This window comes from Macrotis lagotis, chromosome 1 (assembly GCF_037893015.1).
Source record: "Macrotis lagotis isolate mMagLag1 chromosome 1, bilby.v1.9.chrom.fasta, whole genome shotgun sequence".
NCBI classification, from domain to species: domain Eukaryota; kingdom Metazoa; phylum Chordata; class Mammalia; order Peramelemorphia; family Peramelidae; genus Macrotis; species Macrotis lagotis.
Window position 1 is genome coordinate 43,880,856 of NC_133658.1, and position 23,537 is coordinate 43,904,392.

At 36.6% G+C, this 23,537-nt stretch overlaps 1 protein-coding gene across 2 annotated transcripts in view; it reads right to left on the reverse strand.

Moving 5' to 3' along the window:
• Window positions 1-23,537, reverse strand: part of GLG1 (golgi glycoprotein 1) — a 128,762-nt gene that overhangs the window by 39,605 nt on the left and 65,620 nt on the right. For both annotated transcript variants that reach the window (XM_074199495.1, XM_074199499.1), the window contains exons 5-8: window positions 14,530-14,733; window positions 13,569-13,640; window positions 10,618-10,801; window positions 5,862-6,076 (exon numbers count right to left, since the gene is read on the reverse strand). In XM_074199495.1, coding sequence (XP_074055596.1) covers window positions 5,862-6,076; window positions 10,618-10,801; window positions 13,569-13,640; window positions 14,530-14,733 — 675 coding nt within the window. The remainder of the gene's footprint in view (window positions 1-5,861; window positions 6,077-10,617; window positions 10,802-13,568; window positions 13,641-14,529; window positions 14,734-23,537) is intronic.

A 23,537-nucleotide genomic window follows, 5' to 3' on the forward strand; every position in this document is an offset into this window, starting at 1 on the left:
GATGTCCAAGAATAAAAAGGTGTTACTCAGAAGAAAGAAAGTAAAAGGTCAGCTTTATGATTAGACCTTAAAAAAAAAAAAAGGTTTCAGGCTCTTTTTGATGAGGAGGGATGTATTACACTGAGAAAGAGGAGGGTGCTTGTCCTCTCAAGAAAGGCTTATCACAGCCCCAGAATTATGAGGGAAGAGCTCATTCAGGGAAGGTAAAGGAAGAATCTAAGAGGAGGGACTGGCGCTGGCAACTCCTTTCTCTCTAGCACTGAAGGAATCACTATGAATGACATCTGCTGGCTTACTGGGACATGACCTTACAACATAACTAAAACCCTACTGAGACTCATCAAAACATAATACCCACTCACTTCTGGTGACTATCTCACACATAGAAGGAACCTAAAAAATAATGCCAATGGGTTGTGAAGCTCTAGGCAAGAGACTGAAGACCATGGGGAGAACTAGTGGTGTTTTCTTTTTTGCTTTAATTTGGTAAGTAAAGAGCTGGTCAGAAGGGTAAACCTGAGAAGAGAGTTTCTAGTCAAGCTTTTAATTACAGGGACATCAGCTACTTGGACAAAAAAGGAACCCAGAACTTTACAGGAAGAAAATCATACTACAATTTATGGCCTCAAATAACTAAGGAGAAATGACTCATGTTAAGGTGGAAGGCAGGAAGAACTAGATGTTCTAATGACCTCCCAGTTACAATGAGACTTGGTGCAATGAAATGCAAGCCTGGAACATGGCGATGGACAAGTCATGGGCTCAAGGAGTAGAAGTGGGTTGGGGCAGCACTACATATTAAGAAGGCACATTCATAGAGAATTCCAGGAACCAGAGGAAGGAAATATGTTAGAGAGTGATCCAATGGAGGAAAACTCAGAAATGATTTATCATTAGTTTATTACAGACCATTTGGACAGAAAGGAGAAAGAGCCAGTTTGGGAAACAGATCACAGGTCTGGTAGAGGCAAGACTATAACATTGATGGGAGACTTTAATTATTCAGATATCTACTAGAGCTTTTTTTCCTGTAAAAAGCAGAAGAGTTAATAACTTCATATTTTGATTTGTGATAATTTCATCATTTAGAAGATGGAGGAATAATGAGAAGAAATTCTGTTTTGGTATCCTGATTTTCAAAACTGGTAAAGACAACAGAATCTATAAATCATGGGTCAGAGAACTTGATTCCAATTATTAGGAAATTTCTGGATGGATCATTAAAGAAATTACTGATCAATGCAATGATAAATCCTGATTCTAGAGACCCTATGAAGAAAGATATTCATCTCCTGACAGATAGGTGACAGACTAATATTCAGAATGAGAGAGATCAATTTTTAGACATGACCAATATGGATTGGGAGGAGGGGACCAAGGGGGTAAGGGGGCTTGATTATACTTATTTATTCCAAGGATTTTTTTTCTTTTTTCTATTGGAAGTTTGTTAAGGGTGGGAAGGTTGAAAAATTCTGGGGGATAGAAAAATAAGTAAAAATTTGATAATTAGAAAGATTTTGGAAAGGGGAATGAAAAAAGTGTAGGAGAGGGAGACACTGAAAGAGTCATGGTCAACATCTAGAAAAAAAGTGATAAAAGATGCCAGCATAATTTCTTCAAGAACAGGTCATGCCATACATTTCTGGAGACTGTCAACTTCTAAACTATGTATATTTGCTAAAAAGGCAATTTTTTAAAAATAGAAATCTTTCTTTTCCCCATCCTTAATGCTAAGAGTGGGAAAGGAGAGAAAGGAAAGAAGTAGTACTGCCAAAAGAGAAGTGTCATTGAAGCATTTTTAAAAACTGTACAGATGAGAACCAGAAGGAAGGCCAGGAGGAATAACAGAAGAAGGGAGTGTTGAAAGTCACATGTTAAATTTATTACATACAAAAAAAGAATTGGATCTGTATTTGGCCTTGGGACATTTAGCATTTTTATCAAGGTCATGAGTCCTTAATAAGTATACTATCAAATATGCAAAAGTCACAAAGTTAGCAGAGAGAGATAATACAGAAGTTAACCAAAATCAGGATCCAAAGGCACCCTGAGAAGTGAGTCCAATGGCCTAAATCTAAACACAATGAAACTCAATAGGGATAAAATGCAAAAACCAGCTTTACAAGAATAGGATGATACAATCACAGGTATAAAATGGTTCTGAAAAAAATCTGAGTTTCAATGACTTCAAAGCTCAGTAAATGAGCAGTGTAGTGAGAAATTAAATTTCTGATTAAGGAAGTAGAATACTTGTGGTTGGAGGTGGAATCTCAGCTGTGACTCTGGTGATGCTGAGAAAGTTAATACAGGAATGGTCCACACTAAAAAGGACAATAGCTTTGAGAAGTCGGGAAAGGGTTGTACCCTATCCTGTCAGGCCTCCTTGAGCGCATCATGCCCAGGTCTGGGTACAGGTTTTTCAGAAAGGCCTTGATAAGTTAGAGAGGATTCTGAGGAAGCATCCAGGATGGTGAAAGCCTTTAGGCTTTGTCATCTTAGGATCAGCTGAAGGAACTGGGTCTGGTGATGTTGAAGAAGAGAAGATTAAAGGGAGACATGATAATTATCTCCAAGTATTTAAAGGAATGTTCCATTTGTCAGAGGCTAGAACCAAGAACTTAAAGAGTTTTGGAGAGCTATTTAAACAGTGGGAGTTTAACTGATTTACAAAGAGTATGTTAGATGGTCCTACTTCCAAGTCTAAATTTTTATCCATAATATCATGCCGAGTTTAGAGTCAGCTAGATGGTCCAATAGATAGAAGGCTGGCCTGTAGACAAAGAGGCCCGAGTTCAAATCTCAACATGGACAGCTAACTGTGTGGGGAAAAGTCATTAAGTGATGACTGCTTAAGTTTCCCTGTCTAAAAAAAAAAGGGGGGGGTGTCATAATAAGAGCCCAAATTTCTCCTGGCTGCTGGGAGGATGAAATGAAATTCTATTTGCAAATTGTTATTTATTACCAGCACATAGTAGGTCTCTACCCCTTTTTTCCCCTAAGGCAGCCTGCTGGACATCCACATGGAAGATTATATTTCAACAAAAGCTAACAAAGTTAAATGCATGTGAAAAATGCGTTCCAAGCTCGGAGGAGGATAAAATGAATATACCAGTGACAAAAGCTAAGACAGAATATGTTCTGGCTCAGGCAAGCTCAAAGGGTTAAAGCTGCCAGCTTGGCATCTTAAGGGTAGCGCTGTGTGAAGGGAGGGTTGAAGACTTGTTTACCTATCAGATTAAAAATTCACCTCTACTCCCTAATATGTTTGTGGCAAAGCACTCAAGTGCTGAGTACAGAAAAGAGATTAGGAAGTCATTTTCTTTGGCTCTGGAGAACTCTTGCCTAAATGGCCAAGAGGATCAAATAAGTATTCTGAATGTATAGCAAGAAATTAATTAATAATATATATTAATCTTCCTTATATTTTGTAGCTTTCTAGTTATGGAAGGTCACTAAATCACATCTTCAGTAAATGAAAAACAGCAAAAATTAATGGTTAATCACAATGGGTATATAAATGGATGACAGATTTTAAGTTTAACATGGAAGCTGGTTTGCCAAGAAATAAAATCTATAAGAAGCAAGGAGGGAGAAATAGAACATCCCAAATAAACCATTTCAGCACAGTTATATATACACACTTATGAAGACTTGCTAATGGAGCAGAGAACAAAGTAAAGTAAACCCCTTTTGTTAACTCACTGTTCTTCAATGGGTACCTCACATGGGCCAAATGGTTAAAGAGAATGCATTACTTTCCCAAATGGCCAGTATCCTGAAATATACCACTGCTTTTTAATTTCTTCGCTGACTGTAAACAAGCCTTGAAGAAATCACAATTATACTTGAGGAGAAGAAGAGGGCTAGGCAATCAGTTCGAGGGACTGACTATGCTACCATCTGAGAATTTTAAAGATCCTGTCAATCCACATTTTGGAAAGCATTTCTATTACAACCAGTAGTGAAGTCAATGGCAATTATCTTTAAAGCTGAATCACAATCTCTTTCAAAGAGCTGAATATTCAAATGGGAAACAGCAGTATTTCTTTAAAGGTATGGTAAATAATTAGATTTTTACTATAGCCAACTCACTTACTTTATAATCCATTATCTCATGCATTTCAGTACTAAAAAGCAAAGTTTTACATTTGCTCATGCTTCAAAAATAGTTAAAAGCCAATCTTCTCTTCTCCATGGTCTATATTACACTAGGGATGAGTATACAGACACTGAATGTCTCTTAGTTTATTTTTAATATTTGATTAATTTGGGGGGTTTTTTGCAAGGCAATGGGGTTAAGTGACTATTTGATTAATTTTTAAAATATTTAATTACTTTTAATTTGTGCACTCAAAAACTGAATAGTTTCAAGGCTACCAGAGAGAGAAACATCATAATACAAAATTCAGAATAGAGGCATCTGAGAATCTGCTTAATCATCCTGAGTTGACATTTTGGAAGAACAGATAATAACTACCTCCCATTTTTCCAATTTGCATGTTACTAATTTTCTATTGTAGTTGATGTCAAACATCAACAAAGCATGTTATATTTAAGGAGAAAAGATAAAAAATAAGACACAATATACAATTTTATTCAATCTCAGGAAGTGGAAGAGGCCACAAAATTCTGTACGTAGCTCAGAAACAAAAGTAAAATAGGGGGCAGCTAGGTGGCATAGTGGATAGAGCACTGACTCCGGAATCAGGAGGAGCTGAGTTCAAATTCAACCTCAGATACTTAATTATCTAGCTATGTGATCTTGGGCAAATCACCTAACCCCCAATGCCTTGCAAAAAAAAAAAGGCAAAGCATTGTAAAAATTTTAAGGAAAATGTCATTTTAAAACTCAAAATAAATAAAATCTTTGAAAAAAAATGTCATTTTCAAAATAGAGAATTTATTCTAATTTTCTACTATTTTCTTGGGAAGGGCTGTGATGTCTAATTTGAACTCTGTCCTTCGAAATTTCAAGTTGTCATGATGAAAAATTAATTTATATGCAGGGTACCCCAAGGATGCCACTGTTATCCCAAAATACTTAAAAAAAATTTTTATCTGGTAAAAGGCAAAAACGTAGACCATCGAGATAAAACAAGTGCATTACATCTAAAAGACCTTGAGATTTGCCATCTAAATTGTATCATGTATACCAGATTTTTAAAATATTTACTTATCTATGAACCTAGAATAAGTAAAAATTTGTTAATATTCCCACCTAATGAATGCTGAGAAAAACTTTACTGTTTAGAAAATACAAAAATATTCCAAGTACCTTGAAGTGCAGGAAGGCTAAAGGGCTAGAAAAAAATATTGGTCAATGAATAGGCTTTTTTCTTTCTTGCATAGCCGGCTTGTTCTAACACAAGATGGAATTTTGATAAACTATAAGAAATAGTGGTACTGCACATCAGCAAAGGAAGCAACCCCTAAGAACCCTCTATTGTCTGTCCTAAATCTTTCAGACTCAATGAAAGCAATCAATAAAACCATTAATGCAGATCAATTCTCTTAGGTTTGAGGACCCTTTCCAATTTATGAGAAGTTGGTTTGGCTTTGATAATTGGTTTTAAAGCTGTCAAACAGGAAATTATTCCTTTCCTGTAAAAAAACTGCAAAGAATATTGATCATCTATATCTTTAAGTAAAAATGGCTATTACTGATTTAGAATTCCAATGACTGCCACATTGCAAATTTCATGTCCCTAATGATATTTACCTTGAGAAACAGTCCAGGTCCTATTGAACCTGACACTTAGAACCAAGAACATATCAATGTGCTTTTATCATGGAAAGGGCAGGAAGGAGTTCTTTAAATGCTGAAATCTAACATTAAAACAGCAGACCAACTCTTTCCTTACCGCTTGCTGGCAATTCATTCCAACATTTCCTTTTTCTCCACGAACTACTTTCATCAGACAGTGAAGAGTACGCCCTTTTCTGTGTAATCCAGAGCAATGGTGTTCAATTTCCCCTCGACAGCTCAAGATAATCTCAGGGCTCAGAGAAAAGTCTTCCATCAACATGCGTCGGTAATCCAACATTTCTCCCTGGCACTCACTGCTCACCTGTCGACCTAAACCGAGAGAGAGAGAGAGAGAGAGAGAGAGAGAGAGAGAGAGAGAGTTACATTTTTAAAGAAGGTGAATCAGAGTAGAAGTACAAATTTCCTGTAATCAGAACACATAAATTACTGCAACTATCAAGACTTAAAACTCTGAATTTGGTTCAAGACTTTGGAGCACAAAACAAAGATAGCATTCCATCCCTAAATGTGCTATGAGTGTTCTCTCAGACTGACTGCAAAACTCTGAAGTAACACTATGAATGCTTTGTCAACCAGAGGAGAAAACTGGAGCAAAAATGGCATAACAAATGGATATTGCCTGCCAAAATGATCAAAAAGAATGGCCAAGTACTCATACCAGAGACACATTACATTGCAAACCAGACTTGACTTTCACCATGAAGTCATCCTTGATTTCCAAGTCTTCAGTAATCTCCCTTTCATCTGTATATTGCTTTGTCTAGCACTAAACACATTACCTTATGTTTTAAGATTAATTTTTGATATTATTTCTTCTCTTGTGGAGATCACACATGACTAGAAGGAAAAGATAATTTTTTTCCACCTATTTCTATAAACATAGTAGAACAAGAAAAGAAGACTATGCAAAATAGCAGATCATTATTTATTGTTTTAAGGAATAACAATTTCATCTCATAGTTTTCAAAGCAATCCTGCATTTCTGTGCTTTTTTCTGGATTATCTATTCTCCTTTCTTAATTAAAAGGGGGGGGGTTGAAGGATACTTATTTCTTTTTCTTTATTTTTCTATCCTGACTATCTATACATTGTCCTTTCATCACCTCCACCCCCCCCCACTTTTTTTTGGGGGGGGAGGAGGGAGTAAAGACCATTTGAATAAATGAGATGGGATTCTATTGTGCTACAAGAAATGATTTGAGGAACAGTTTCAAAGAAACCTGGGAAGACATGTATTTACTGATGTAAGGGAGTAGAGTGAGGGAGTAGAGCTTGGAAGACAGTTTAAAAATTCACAATAATATTGAAGAGACCAATGACTTCTTAAATTTTTAGATACTCTGATCAACAACAAAATAACCAACCATTATTCTAGGACTCATGATGAAACAGAACATCAGTCTCTGGAAAATCAGGTGACACAACAGTGCAGACTGAGACACTGGACATGGCCAATATGTGAGTTTGTTTTGCTTGACTACACATGTTTATAACAGGGTTGCTTTTGTCTCTTTCTCAATAAGGTAGTTGAGAAGAAAAGAATGAGGATTTTTGTTTTATTGAAAAATAATTGGGGGCAGCTGGGTGGTACAGTGGATAGAGTACTGGCCCTGAAGTCAAGGAGTACCTGAGTTCAAATCCGACCTCAGACACTCAATGATTACCTAGCTTTGTGAACTTCGGCAAGTCACTTAACCCCATTGCCTTGGAAAAAACAAAAAATAAAACATTAATAAAGAAAATGGCAATAATGGATAATAATAATAATGTTGCAATATTATTAATGTACTGCAATTTGTTTAGCCATTCACAGATAGGTGGATGCCCCTACAGTTTCAAGTTTGGGGCTACTATGAAAAGAATTGCTATATTTATTTTTTGTGAATATAAACTCTATTCCTCTTTTTTTTGGGGTGCTCTTTAAGAGTAGAGGCCTACTAGAATTATCCAAGGGTCAGTGAGTGTGTGTGTGTATATATGTGTGTGTGTATTAAGTTATTATATTAAGTTCATTAACTTAAGGCATAGTTTGAAATTGCTTTTCAGAATAGACTAAGTCACCCATCAACATTGCAACACTGTGACTTTTTCTATAATTCTTCCAACATATATCATCTTCTTCTTTGCTATCTTTGCTAATACAGAGTTGATTTAATTGGCATTTCTCAAATTATTAGTGATATGGATCTTTTCATATAGTTATTGATAACTTGGATATCTTCCTTTGAAAACTGCCTATTTTATATCCTTTGACATTGGGCAATTCATCAATCTCTTATAAAGAATAAGATCTTTATCAGAGAATCTAACAGCAAACAATTGTTTTCCAGAAATCTGTTTCCCTGCTAATTTTAACAGTATTAGATTTGTGAAAAACTTTTAAAATTTTATATAATTGCAATTATTCACTTTATCACCTATGATCGTTACCTTTTAATCAGTAATGAAAATTTTCTCTAATCAAAGATCTCAAGAGTTGTTCTTTCTTCCAATACTTTTTTCTTTTTATCTGGGAACTGGGGTTAAGCAACTTGCCTAGGGTCACACAACTAGAAAACATCAAGGATGTGAGGCCAGATTTGAACTCAGGCTCTCCTGACTCCAGGGTGGGTGCTTTAGCCACTATGCCACCTAGCTACCCCCACTATTTTTCTTATGATACAACTTTTAATGTACTAGTCTTATACACATTTTGAGTTTATCTGGGCCTACAGATTGAGAATATGATCTATGCCAAGTTTCTGCCAAACTGTTTTTCAGCTTTCCCAGCAGGTTTTGTCAAAGGCTGAGTCTTTACACTGGAATAACTTAAGAGTCTTTGGCTTTATCAAACACCCTGTTACCAAGTTTGTTTGCTTAAATATGATGTGAACCTAACCATTTTACTGATGGATTTATGTTTTAACCAATACAACTCATTTTAATGATTGCTGTTTTGTAGTATAGTTTAATATTTTAAAAAATACATATAAACCTAAATATACATATCAAGAAACCTAGGTTTATTTATAGTGAGCATAAATGGCATAAAAGAATTTTTACGAACTTCATTCCAATCTCTCTTAATGTTTACAGGAACCTAAGATGGTATAAACTTTTGAGGCCAATTCTCTATAATTTTAAAATTCATTTTTTTAAGGTTTGTTTTTTTTTGCAAGGCAATGGGGTTAAGTGACTTGCAGAAAGCCACACAGCTAGGTAATTGTTAAGTGTCTGAGGCCACATTTGAACTCAGGTCCTCCTGATTCCAGGGCCAGTGCTCTAGCCACTGCACCACCTAGCTGTCCCTTAAAATCTTTTTTTAGAGTAAAGTGAACACAATGAAAATAGCAAAAGCTTATCAGAATCAGCTATTAGTGAGATTTGCTGAATAGTTAAATTAGGCTACTCCAAGATATAGGGATTTGCTAATCAAGCCTTAAATTTTTTAAACATATTCCCTATGGATAGTTACATGATTAATTCTGAATACAAGAAAGCAGAAGCAAAGAGGAAAGACTTAGAGCTCTCCTAATCTCTCCCTCTGGTTATACATAAAAAACTATATTTTTGGATGTATATTCTTTTATCCTCAAATCTTTCTGTAACTGTCAATTCTCTTTGCTGGGAATCAGGTGACCCTGATGTCTTGGAGAAAATGTATATCTGTGGCAAATTCATCTAAAGACTATAAACTTCTATTAGTGGTGGTGACTTATATGGCTCAAGTAAATCTGCCTCAATAAATAAATGAATTGGAAATTGAGGGGATGTCACAAATTGGGGAATGGTTGAACAAAATTGTAGTATATGAATGTGATGGGGTAATACTGTTCTTGTTCTGGAAAATACTGTTCACATTCAGAAAAGAACTATAGAGTTTGAATGCAGATCAAAATGTTTTCATTTTTAAAATTTGTTTTATGCTTTATTTTTTCCTTCATAATTTTCCCACCTTTTTGTTCTGATTCTTCTTTCAGAACATGACAAATATGAAAATATGTTTCATTGTCAAGGGGAAGAGGGAGGGTAGGGAGAGAGGGAGAAAAATGTGAACTCAAAACCTTATAAAAAATGATTGTTCAAAACTATCTTTGCATATAGTTGGGGGAAAAATAATTATTTAAAATTAAAAAAAAAGTTCACCAACCCCTATTTAAAAACTTCCCTAGGTTATATGACATTTTCAGTAAGTACCAGTAGACCCTTAAGGCCTGAAATTCTGTGATCTCATCACATAACTATGCTCCCCCTTCTTTTCTGATCATACCTTTTCTCAACGATATCTCTTAGACCACTAAACTTGTACTTAAGTTGTCATAGTAAATATGTTGTACTTGGAGCAAAAGGCTCAAGTCCTTAAAGTAAGTGAAGTAAAATTAGATTGCCTTTGAAAAATTTAAGACTAAGAGAAACTATTAAGGTGAAGCAAAAGTTAAGGTTAGGAATCACTGATCTAAAAGGAATTTTTTTTCTTTTTTTTAGTTTTTGCTAGGCAATGGGGTTAATTGGCTTTCCCAAGGCCACACAGCTAAGTAATTATTCAGTGTCTGCGGTCAGATTTGAACTCAGGTTCCCCTGACTCCAAGGCCAGTACTCTATCCACTGCGCCACCTAGCTGCCCTGCAAAGGAATTTCCAAGACAAACCTTTCATTTCAATGTCAATAATTTTCAGTGCCCTGAAAAAAAAAGAAGTAACAATGAAAAGAAGTATCCTGGTCTCTAAGATCAGAACCCAAGCTGTCAGACTACTACATTTATATCTGCCTGAGGAGATCTTCCTTTGTGATATCAATGCTTTTCTTTGCAAAAAGCTGAAAGGCATGAAAGGAAATTATAATTTTCCAGTTTAGGAAACTGGATTACCTACCTCTATGTACAGCAGACTCCAGACACATCAGAAGATAGGAGAGCCTGGCTTCCCTGGACCGTGGAAGGTTTTCCACATTACATCGATACTTCTTCAGATCACTCTTACAAGATTTTGCTAGCGAATAACTGACTTTGTAATCTTGGGCAATCAGCTTTTGTCGAGTTGTCAATGCCTCCCGACACTGAAAAAGAAAAAGGAAGAGAGGGAAAAAAAAGAGGTATGAAGATACATATACACACAGACAAAACTGCTGTTAGCACACATTCTCTAAGATGCAAATCCTCAGCTAGGAATATCAGTTGTTTCATCAGCTGAGACTGATAGAAAATCTACTTACAAGTAGAATGAACATGGGAGGTTGCATACTGTATCCCTAAGAGTTAGGGGAAAACTACAAAGTGGTTTTGCTGTTATAGGAGTAACTACCATCAATACAAAGATGCATGAAAGATTTCAATATATGCTTTGAACACATTCATTTTTATCCCTTCATAATGACTTTTCCAGTAATCTCAACAGAATCAAAATAGCAACTGGCCTATCTGAAAATTTCATAATATGAATCCTCATTAGAACTGAATCATATTTAAAAAAAAAGTCATTCCCCAGCTGACAAATGGTCAAAGAATATACAAAGGCAATTTACAGATGAAGAGATCAAAGCAATCCATAGTCATATGAAAAATTGCTCTAAATCATTACTTACTGGAGAAATGCAAATTAAAGTTTCTCTGAGGTACCACCTCACACCTCTCAGACTGGCCAATATGACCAGAAAGGATAATGATCATTGTTGAAAGGGTTGTGGGAAATCTGGTACACTATTACACTGTTGGTGGAGCTATGAACTCATCTAACCTTTCTGGAGAGAAATTTGGAACTATGCCCAAAGGGCAACAAAAATTTGCATACCTTTTGATCCAGCAATACCACTAATAGGTCTATACCCTTGAAGAGATGATGAAAAAGGGTAAAAACATCACTTGTACAAAAATATTCATAGCAGTCCTGTTTGTGGTGGCAAAGAATTGGAAATCAAGTAAATGTCCTTCAATTGGGAAATGGCTTAGTAAACTGTGGTATATGTATGTCATGGAAGACTATTCTATTAGAAACCAAGAGGGATGGGAATTCAGGGAAGCCTGGAGGGATTTGCATGAACTAATGTTGAGCAAGAGGAACAGAACCAGAAACACTGTACACACAAGCATGGGAGTGATGATCAACCTTGCTGGACTTGCTCATTCCATCAGTGCAACAATCAGGGACAATTTGGGACTGTCTGCAATGGAGAATACCATCTGTATCCAGATAAAGAACTGTGGAGTTTGAACAAAGTTCAAGGACCATTCCCTTTAATTTATAAAAAAAAAAACCTGATATCTTATCTTGTTATCTCTTATACTTTTTGTTTCTTCCTTAAGGATGTGATTTCTCTTTCATCACTCTCAATTTGGATCAATGAACAACATGGAAACAAAGTGAAGACTGACAGTGCTTTCCGTGGGGGGTGGGGGGAGGGAAGTAAGATTGGAGAAAAATTGTAAAACTCAAATAAGATCTTTAATAAAAAAAGAAAAATGATATGAAAAAATATAAATTCTCACTTAATGAAGTTTTAATCACTTCCTAAAGGAACCTCAAAAGTACAAAAGATTTCAGATGAATATTCAGAGCAGAGACAAAAACCAAATAGTAGTGTGAATATACATTGGGACAACTGCTAAAATGTATGCTTTTCTTAACTTAAAAATTTTAAACTTATTATTTATTTATTTAATAAAACAATTATTTCCTTAACATAGTATAACAAAAAAAGACATTTATACATGAAACGGCTAATCTATTTTGTGCAATTTGCTATTCCTGTTAAATATATACTAAAAGTTATCATGTAAATTTCTTTTTCTTCTTCCCCCTCCACCCTAGAGATGGCTATCATCAGACACAAATATGTCTACATGAATGTATATATGTGTGTGTAAGTTTATTTACAATCATTCTACATATACTTCTATTAGTCAGTTCTTTCTCTGGATGCAGATAGCAACTTCCTTTATATGACCTTTGTAGTTAATTCGGGCATTTATTTATTTATTTGTTTGTTTGCTTGTTTGTTTGTTTGTTTATTTATTTATTTATTTTTAAGGGGTTTTTTTTGCAAGGCAAATGGGGTTAAGTGGCTTGCCCAAGGCCACACAGCTAGGTCATTATTAAGTGTCTGAGACCGGATTTGAACCCAGGTACTCCTGACTCCAAGGCTGGTGCTTTATCCACTACGGCACCTAGCCGCCCCAATTTGGGCATTTATAATAGTCAAAATGACTCTGATCAAAGTTGTTCTTAAAACAACACTGCTGTTACTGTATACAATGGTCTCTTGGTCCATCTGACTAAGCCCAAAACTAAGCCCAAGCTTTCTGGAAATTCTGGATAAGTCTCTAGGAATAGGTGGAGCACTGCCTTCATGAATAAATAAATGTCATAGATGGTAAGACTCTGTACTAAGTACACTAGCATTTGGGAAATGCTGTCTCTTTGTCATGCTGATCCCCAGAACACATAAGAGCACTTACGGAGAACCAGAAGTGATACTAGGGGGTCACTTGGTTCAATCTCCTCATGTTAAAATGATGACATTCCTCCACGGAAAGTTCAATGTGCCCAAGATTCCACACAGAGTGGTCAGGAATAGAATTTCTACATACAAGTTCACTTATTCCAAAATCAGGGATATTACTATGTTAGTTCTCAAACTCTTAAACATCCATAATCTGCACAATTAGTCTTCACTCCTTTATGTTATACTAGTGGAAACGTGAATCCCATGAGAAAACTATGTCTTTGTGGTAAATTAGTTGGTCAGAGTAAGTTTGGAGAAAGATGAAGCTGGGAAAGGCCCGTGAGATAGAATAGGTAAGGTCTGTTTATTTCAGAATCATGCTCACCTTTTCACTCATTGATTCTTCAAATTTGTGGTTAAAGAGGCACTTATATACTCTGCCTTCACCAGCCTGTGTCTGAAAGATCGGAAATACACAGTCATTGTAACAAATTAGACAAAGTTATAAACCAGGGAGTTACCCTGAGTACCAAACATATTACAAGAGCACTCTTCTGTGGAAAATCTGTTTGTAAAGCTATTAAAAGGCCAAGAACATTTGAACAAATGGCTCAGTTACAAGTGCAAGTTACTATCTTTGGAATGACCAGTGATTTGAGAGTTGGGAAGAATGAATTTCATTCCTGTGATCCTTGACTGTTGCCACTTGTTTACTTAAAAGCTGCTAATTAAGAGAAAATGCATTTAAGTCACCTTCTAATAGCACTTTAAATGAAAGTCAACAAAAGTCAATAATTGTTATAACTTAATTCAAGTTAAGGGCAGAACTGAAATAAACATACTTCACTCATGTTCTTTGTTCAAAGGATGGACACAAGATATTCTTTATGAGGCACTAATAAAACAAGAGTTTTGCTAATGTATTTGGAGGTCACCATCCAAATTTTGACACAAAAAAAATCTTGCCAGTATTCTGGCATTGGGAAAACATGCAAAAGCAAACATAATAAAGCTATGGTCACCCAAGAGACCTGAAAAACAACTTCTTTAGAAAAGTTGAGAGTATAAATCAAATGGTCTCTTTCAGGATGATAAATTCATTAATAAGTTGGCAACCCTAAGAATTATGGAGGGGAAAAAAGGAACTCACAAATAATAAGCTGATATTTGCATGAACAATACTTGATATCTCTAGAAACCAATGAAAATAAACTGATTCTTCCTTATCATATTTCTCATGCCAATCTTGTCCACTAAATTCTAATGGTTTTCTTAGGGTGAAGGTTTGATTTTTTCAAAAAAAGAGAAAAGAAGGAAAGAAAAAATTCACTCTTGAGCTGACTCACATTTTCACAGAAACGCTCTCGATCATCTCGGCAAGCAAAATATAAATGTCGATCCAAATGGAAATCATCTGAAGACAGTTCAGCAACACGAAGAATAGCTTTTTTGCAAGGTTCTGAGACTTGAAACCGAGGGTCTCTTTCTTCCGCTTCTTTTACTAGACCTTTCTCCAAGCAAGCCACCACTTCGCCCTGTGAATGTGCGTCCTGAAACACAGTAAAGATAACTTAAAACAGGAGATTATATATATGATTAGTCGCCTTTTATTTTATAAAAAGTATAGGAAGCATTCTGTACTTCATAAACAAGTATAAAGTTGGGTCCCAAATAAATATCAATTGGAAAAAATGGTGCTAAAACTCACGGAGTTATGCTAATCAAAAACCCAATACATGAAGTTCTTGATCAATAGGATTACTTAAATGTTAAAAAGAGAGACAGCCCTAGGTGGGTTGGTCACCTTAGTATTAAGAAATGGCATTACAAAACTCCAGGAGAATACTTTAACTCTCTGAACAAGATTATGCTACTTTTGAAACCAATGTTTACATGTAAAAAAAAAAAGATTTTGCTTCTTTTAAAATCATAGTAATACAGAAACACTTTTGTTCAGGGCCAAGAGTTAGACTGTGGAAATCTCCATTCTTCCACTTAAAACTTTGAGCTAGGTTATTAAAGAGAAAGAGAAAAATCAAAACTGAAGAATGGAGTGAAAACTGTGGTCATTATGCTCATTGTTTTGTTTTGTCTTTTAGGTTTTTGCAAGGCAATGGGGTTAAGTGGGTTGCCCAAGGCCACACAGCTAGGTATTAAGTGTCTGAGACCTTGCACTCAGGTACTCCTGATTCCAGGGCCAGTGTTCTGTCCACCACACCACCTAGCTTGCCCCATTGTTCTTAATTCTTATCTCATTCTCTCTGGGCAGTTAGGCTCAAACTCTTAAACATCTATAATTCAATGTGAAAATACCTTCCCCCCAATGTGTATGGTTTTGTCTTAATGTGATTTAACAAGATCACCAACATTTAAGCAGACTTCTTTTGAATATTTTCCTAAGATCATTCAATTCTCTTTAACTGCATAGTTGCTTAATCACCATGGCAACAAGTTGCTATTTTGCATCTCAACATTTATGAAGAGAAAACTGATCAACAAACAAGTTGGGTTAACGCACGTAAGAAACTCCTCAGAAATAAATTCTATTTCAAGCCCTACTTCTAAATTTGGAACACTTGCTTTATCAATTAAAAAGAAGTATTTTTGAACACGGAATCAGTTTTGAATTTTTTTTTGAAAGGCAATGGGGTTAAGTGGCTTGCCCAAGGTCATACAGCTAGGTAATTATTAAGTGTCTGAAGTCAGATTTGAATTCAGGTACTCCTGACTCCAGGGCCGGTGCTCTAACCACTGTGCAACCTTGCCCCCCCCCACTGACTCTTTTTTAATTCATATAAGCTATCAGAGGACTGGCTTTTAAAGGAATGGAATTTTTTGCTACATATTGGAATGGGGTTAGGGCCTGGATCCTGATCTCACTGGTTGAGGGATCTGCCAGGTGACAACATTCCTGGAAGCACAGGTGTATGGTCTCTGTGACATATACAACTGCCTAGAAAGATGAAGAGATTCCCCTGGGTCCCAGAGACCTTAATATATCAGGGATGGAATCTGAGCCCAGATCTTTTTTGGCTACTGGAGAAGTTCTCTTCACAAAGCCAAAGGGACCTCTCATCTTAAGCAAAAAGCTTGGGGTAGAACTTGGAAAGCAGACTGTTTCCTTGTTCTAAACTATCTAGCCAAATATTGTGAAGGAAACACTCTATTGAGGTTATCCTAGAGCTGAGAGATCAAAATAAATGAATTAGTCAGAAGAACAGACAAGAACTTGTGTCTCAAAGGGAAAGACACAATTGTAGTCAGGAAGTACTGAAATCCAAAACTTTCTGCCAGGGAAATGTTAGGTCATATGTTTACTAGCACTTCCCTGGATCCCCTCATTCTCCGACACTAAGGAGCATATTGTTTCTATAAAAATCAGCTTGGATCTTGTTTGTAATTTGATAGGGGAATAAGCTGATAACACATTTCCAGGAACCTCTGCCTATAGCACCTTTCCAACCTGTTACCCCATCTCCCAGATAAAAAAAAGAAACCTCTTTGCTGACTCTTACCTGCTTAGATCTATGTCTCACTTGATGCAGAATCTCTTTAGTCCTTATCTCACAGAAGAATGTTTACCAGACACAAATGAAATCACCAGTGAATGTCTTACATGCACACAGAATTTGATTTGTGGGAAGGAAGTGGGGAAAACGGGGAAAAAAGAGGAAAAGAAAATAAAGAAAAGGGGAAGGGAAAGAAGATAAAGAAGAAAGGAAGAGGGGGTGGCTAGGTGGCACAGTGGATAAAGCACCGGCCTTAGAGTCAGGAGTACCTGAGTTCAGGTCCAGTCTCAGACACTTAATAATTACCTAGCTGTATGGCCTTGGGCAAGCCACTTAACCCCATTTGCCTTGCAAAAAAAACCTAAAAAAAAAGAAGAAAGGAAGGGAAGGAAGAAAAGGAGATAAAAGGAAGGAAGGGAGAAGGGGAAGGAAGGAAAGAGGGGGAAGGTTTGGTCATTGCAGCAAGACCAGAGAGGGAAACAGATCCACAAGTAAATCACAGTATGACTGAGAAATGCAATTATTCTGGAATAATGGTTCCTTCAACATTTCTAGTTCAACCTGGAATTTGCATTTCTAAAAATAAGGTGATGTTTACTTTGAACTTCCTATTTCACAACATAGGATTTAACATAAAAAAAACATTTGAGCATTAAAAAAACTACATCTTTGTTGAAGTTGGGTCTCTTTCAATTAATACTGATTAATTAATTATATTGCCCTGCTGTACCCATGGTAGACTTCGGGCTCTTGGGGAACAAGGAGAGCCAAAGGCATCTTCAAGCCTGTTTTAGATCAATGAATACTAGAAAGAGACTTACACATGACTAAAAGTGTTCAACAAATTTACTTCCCAAGACCCCCTTTCTCTTTCCAGCTTCCTTCGCTTCTCTCCAACTTCTCTATTCCCCTTTCTCTCCTTCACCTGAGCCACCATTCCTCTAGATTTATAAAAATTACAAAAAACTCACATTGAAAAATTTCTGGGAAAAATGGACAAAATAAGTAGATAAACTTAAACAATGGTATATTGACATTCAGACTGATTTCAATAGTGCTAATTTAAAAGAAAATAATTCAGTGAGATAGTTGTCTTATGGAATATAATAAACATACTATATAGTAAAACATACATTAATATAGGGTGGCTAGGTGGCATAGTGGATAGAGCACCAGCTCTGAAGTCAGGAGTACCTGAGTTCAAATCTGGCCTCAGACACTTAACAATGACCTAGCTGTGTGGTCTTGGTCAAGTCACTTAATCCCATTTGCCTTGCAAAAAAAAAAACCCACCTAAAAATAAAAGAAATGACAAAAATACACTAATGTGAAATTTTTGCCTTTGTATCTCTGAACCTCAAAACCACCCCAGATATTTCCCATAATCTATTCTTTAAACAACTATATAGCTATAAAAGGGACTAAGAAGTCTTTATCAGAAAGCAGACTGATTGAAGATGCTGAAATATTTTCATGTACATTTTATTTTTCACTACACCCAGCTAAGTTACTGATCAGGAAAGACAAGCCTCTATTGAAATAGAAGACAAATAGGTTAAGTCCCCCATTTCCTAGATTACACCTCCATGCTAGATTTATAATTTGTTTCTTGAACCCCTCCATTTTTTCTTTTAGCTCAGACTCCAAGGACAGCACTGCTTCTCCCTCTGCCTCTGTTCTTCATCCCAAAGCTTGCCAAAACACTTCCCTCCTCTGGTTTTTAGTTGTAGTCATATAGGTATTATCTTCTTACTATACCACTATTCCAAAGTCATAATCTGGGCATAGTTTTTACCCCCAACAAGTCTTAATGATAGTTTTAGGGTCAAATCTGTCCCTTTATGTACACTCTTCTCATTTGTTTGGTTATTACCTATTCAGTGCATCTCTGAATGGTATTGCTGCCTAATTCAATTTTGTCTCTTTTAGATTTCTAGGTATCTCTCCTGCTATTCTATCTATGATGCAGATTTGCTCTATGGTCTCTAGTTTGGCAGATATGAATCCTCTTCTTTCTTTCTCTTAAGATTCTTAGTTTAGGGGCGGCTAGGTGGCAAAGTGGATAGAGCACTGCTGCTGGAGTCAGGAGTATCTGAGTTCAAATCCGGCCTCACACACTTAATTACCTAGCTGTGTGGCCTTGGGCAAAACACTTAACCCCATTGCCTAGCAAAAAACTATTTAAAAAAGGACAAAAAAAAAAAAGATTCTCAGTTTAACTGTACACCCTAACAGTAACATGAACAACCTTGATGGACTCACTCATTCCATCAGTGTAACAGTCAGGGACAATTTGGGGCTGTCTGCAATGGAGAATACCATCTGTATCCAGATAAAGAACTGTGGCATTTGAACAAAGACCAAGGACTATTACCTTAAATTTAGAAAAAAAACCCTGATATTGTCTGATCTTGCTGTCTCTTATACTTTATGTTTCTTCCTTAAGGATATGATTTTTCTCTCATCACACTCAATTTGGATCAATGTATACCATGGAAACAATGTAAAGACTGACAAACTGCCTTCTGTAGGGGGTGGGGGAAGGAAGATTAGGGGAAAAATTGTAAAATTCAAAATAAATAAAATCTTTAATAAAAAAAAATTTAAAGGTTTTGTAAAATTCTAGAGAGGGCTTCTTAAAGGGGTCAAAGGTAAACCCAAGGGGTGGCTAGGTGGCATAGTGGATGAAGCACCGGCCTTGGAGTCAGGAGTACCTGGGTTCAAATCCGGTCTCAGACACTTAATAATGACCTAGCTGTGTGGCCTTGGGCAAGCCACTTAACCCCATTTGCCTTGCAAAAACCTTAAAAAAAAAAAGGTAAAAACAAGAAATATTTTCATTAACTAAAGTAATCAGAGAATTCTTCCTTCTCTTATGCTGATCATAAGCCTAATTGAGTTACAGCATAGGGATAGGGAAAAACATTGCCTAGATGAAGTTATTTCCTTGTCTAAGTCCAGGTGTCAATTTAATTCATTTCCCTGCATCTTAGTTTTTCCTTCTTAACTTTATGTACAGTTCCTTAAAAGAAAGTGGCTAGGCTTTAAAACTAAGATAATAAAAAAAAAATTTTTTTTAATGCTTCTAAAAATGGAAGCAGAGAGAAGTTTTGCTTGCTGTCACAAAGGTCCCTGTAAAATATTCAATGTTCTCTGTGCTTGCTGGATCTTTGGTCATAGGTGCCCCATGGCTCTGGAATAAAATGGACCTAATGTTCCTAGACATGATTTCTGGCATGTACATCAAGATAGAAGATGACTAGAGAATAAAGTGAAACACAGCAGGGGTTGTCCCAAGTTCATCAGTACAGAACAAGTCTCAGGTAAATGATCAAACTTCATAGTAAACTTTCCCTTCAACCAAACCTCCCCTTTCCACTGCCAGGATAGAATTCTATGTTTTGGTATTTCTAGATAACAGAGAGTAACATGAGATTATGATGCTGAAGTTAGATTTGTGATTCTTCTATGTACATGACAGATGTATGTGGACACACACTACTGTTTTTCTGTCTTTACTGAAGCCCCCCCCCACAATATTAGTCAGTGCTATTATTTTTTTTTTAATGGCTTCATTGGCTTTTTATTAAAGTCAACCACTTTCATAGTTTAAGTAATACTAAGAAATATAAAGTTTAATATTAATTATAGTGACTGAGGTATCACACTACAAAGCTTGAGCCACAATACCATTTCCATCATAAACTTTTTTTATTTGCTATAGTTTTCAGTCATACTTTTCCTCTAAACTCCAATTTCCATGATTTCCAAACTAAAATAAATTTATTAATAAAAACATTTGAATACAACCCCTGAAAAATTAGATGCCTATGGTTAGAAAAATTTAGATACATAACTAAAACCAGGTAAAAAATGATAATGTTTTTTATAAATTGTATTTGCACGTATCCACTAAAGAAGACAAGTACCTCATTACTGTTGCAATAAGTATTTAAGAGTGGAAGAGCATTTTATTCCCTCTTCATCTCTAGTTTTATCAAAGACTAAAAAGAAAAGAAAAGAAATGTAAGACTGCTAATAAGCCTTTATCCAATGCTCAGTTATCACTTTTGGCAAATGGATTCTACCATTAACCACCTCCATAGGGCACAGGAGAAAATGTGAATTAACTATTTAAATTCATGAATAAAAGTTATTTACTCATTAAGAATAGAAGTAATAATGCAAACCAAGGCCTACAATCAATTTCTTAAACTACGAACCTCCTCTTTTTTATTCTGAAGTTTAGTTTATGTATATTTTGATACACATTATCATTTTAGATAATGTTGTACTCAAGTTATCATACTAGGTAGTAGAGAGATGATGGCCTCCCCTCCTTTTTGGCCACTGGAGGGCGCCAGTTCAAATCTCACCACTACTGACCATCTAGAAGTTCCTAGGCTCCAGGCTCCTGCCTCAAGACAAATGAGGGGAACATTAGCATCAATTTGCCTCTCTCCATTAATTGACAGATTTCAAAGCCATGCTTCTTCAGCATCAGCAGTTATGGGAGTTTGGTTCTGCCTGGGAAGTGACACATGGAAAACAAGGCTCGAGAACAACAATCCATCTTTGGATCAAACAAAGGCAAGAAAGTCCTCAATTCTCTTAAATAGATGGGATACAGAAAGATGGACCAAAAAAGGTAGAACCAGGGGCAAAATGAACACAAATAAATCATCAGTTTATACTCCAACCTGCTAGAAAAATTATCAATTTTATCATATCACAGTAGTTCAATCTATTTTTCTCAGACTTTTAAGCACTTGGAGGTTGGAACCAATATCTTGGGCACTGATGAGTCAGAGGCAACAGGAAACAACTTGAAATAATACCCCATCTAGTCAATTAACCTGATTATTACAAAAGCAAATATTATTTTTTCCTATATCCATTTTGCGTTTTAGAGCCACTGCAACTGGGGAAAAGCTATGTGAAAGTGATGTTGTGATAGAACCATATATGAAAGAAATGAAACAGGGGCGAAATGACAACCAGAGAACAGCAAAAAAACCCCAACCTATTCAAATGGTAAAAAGCACTGAAAATGATGTCTGTAACTCTAAGGAACTAACACCATGACAAGGTTCACTCAAAACTGGAAATCAAAGAGGGCAAAAGGTCAGATTCATCTACATCCTCTTCTTCAGCAAAAACAGAAAAACAATAATTCCTAGCATAGCCTGGACATCTTAAAATGCTTTCCCATCAGCACCCAGGCCCTCATAAATTTCATTCTTTCCCTGAAAAGTAAATGGTGGAGTTAAAAAAAAGAAGTAAATCAGCCAAGACTACAAAAGCAAGGGTCAGCTAGGTGGCACAGTGGATAGAGCACCGGCCCTGGAGTAGGAGTACCTGAGTTCAAATCTGACCTCAGACACTTAATAATTGCCTAGCTGTGTGGCCTTGTGCAAGCCACTTAACTCCATTTGCCTTACAAAAACCTTAAAAAAAAAAACTACAAAAGTTCCTCCTCCTTGGCAGGCACTCAGCTAAGTCTACAGAATCAAAGAAAGGCAAGACCATCTGAGTGGAAGAAATGAGATGAGATGCCAGTCCCCAAGGGCAACTCCATGACCCAGAGCTGGGAGGCACGAGCATTACAGGAGGCTTCCTGGAGAAAATGGGACTGAAGCTGAGATTTGAGGGAAGGCAGGGAAGCCAAGAGGCAGTGTTGGGGGGGGGGGGTGAAGAGAGGAAGGGATATAAGAGATATAAAGACTAGAAGAGGGGAGGAAGTATTTGATCGTCGAAGTGACGGGAAACCACCGGCCCTCACCATGTAGATGAGGAACAATGGGTCAGAGTGACCCTTTGTGAAGGTCACTGTGGCCAAGAGGCAGGTCTGCCATGCGGTGATAGGCACAGAGTATGGCTGGAACATAAGAGTACAAAAAAGGAGAACAACATAAAGCAGATCCAGAAAATGGGTTGGGGCCAGATGGCGAAGAGCTTTCAATGCTACATTTGTCCTTTTATCTCAGAGGGAATAGAAAGTTACTCTTGAGAAGAGGTACTGTAAAGTCAAATGTACTTTTATAGATGATTTTAGCAACTATATTGCGGTGGCTGGATTAGAGAGAGTAAGAGGAGAGAAGAGCCCAGAAGCCAGCAAATTCAGTTAGGAAGAAGCTACTGAAATAAAGTGAGATGTGAAGGAAGAAGGGTAAGAGTTAGACTGCATGAGAGGGACATAATCACTGTGGGGATGTAATAACTGTGGAAGAAAAACAGATCTTCCCCAGATTCAGCTTCCTCAACTCTCCAGTCATTGCTAAATCTCCCTGTTTCTGAGTGTGCACTGTCCATGCCACTGGTCTCCTAGGTCACTGCCACCTTCTTCCTGCCCTGCCCTCCAATACATCTCCTACAAAGCTATTTCCTAAAGAGAGGGGTCTATGGAGAACAATGTGGAACTATGTCCAAAGAGCAATAAAACCTATTCAGACCCTTTGACCCAGCAATTCTGATTCAAGGACTATATCCAGAAGAAATTATAAAAAATGGGAAAAGTTCTACATGTTCCAAAATATTCACTACAGCTCTTTTTGTAATGGCAAAGAATTGGAAATTGAGGGGATGCCCATCAATTGGGAAATGGCTGGACAAGTTATGGTACATGAATACTATGAAATATTATTGTTCCATAAGAAACCATAAATGGTCAGACTCTAGAGAAGCATGGGATGACTTACGGGATCTGATGCTGAACAAAGGGAGTAGAATCAAGAGAACAATATCAACAACATTATGAGATGAACAACCTTGATGGAAGCAACTCCTCTCCACAGTCCATAGAACTAGGACAACTGTGTTTGACTGGTTATGGGCTATATTATCCC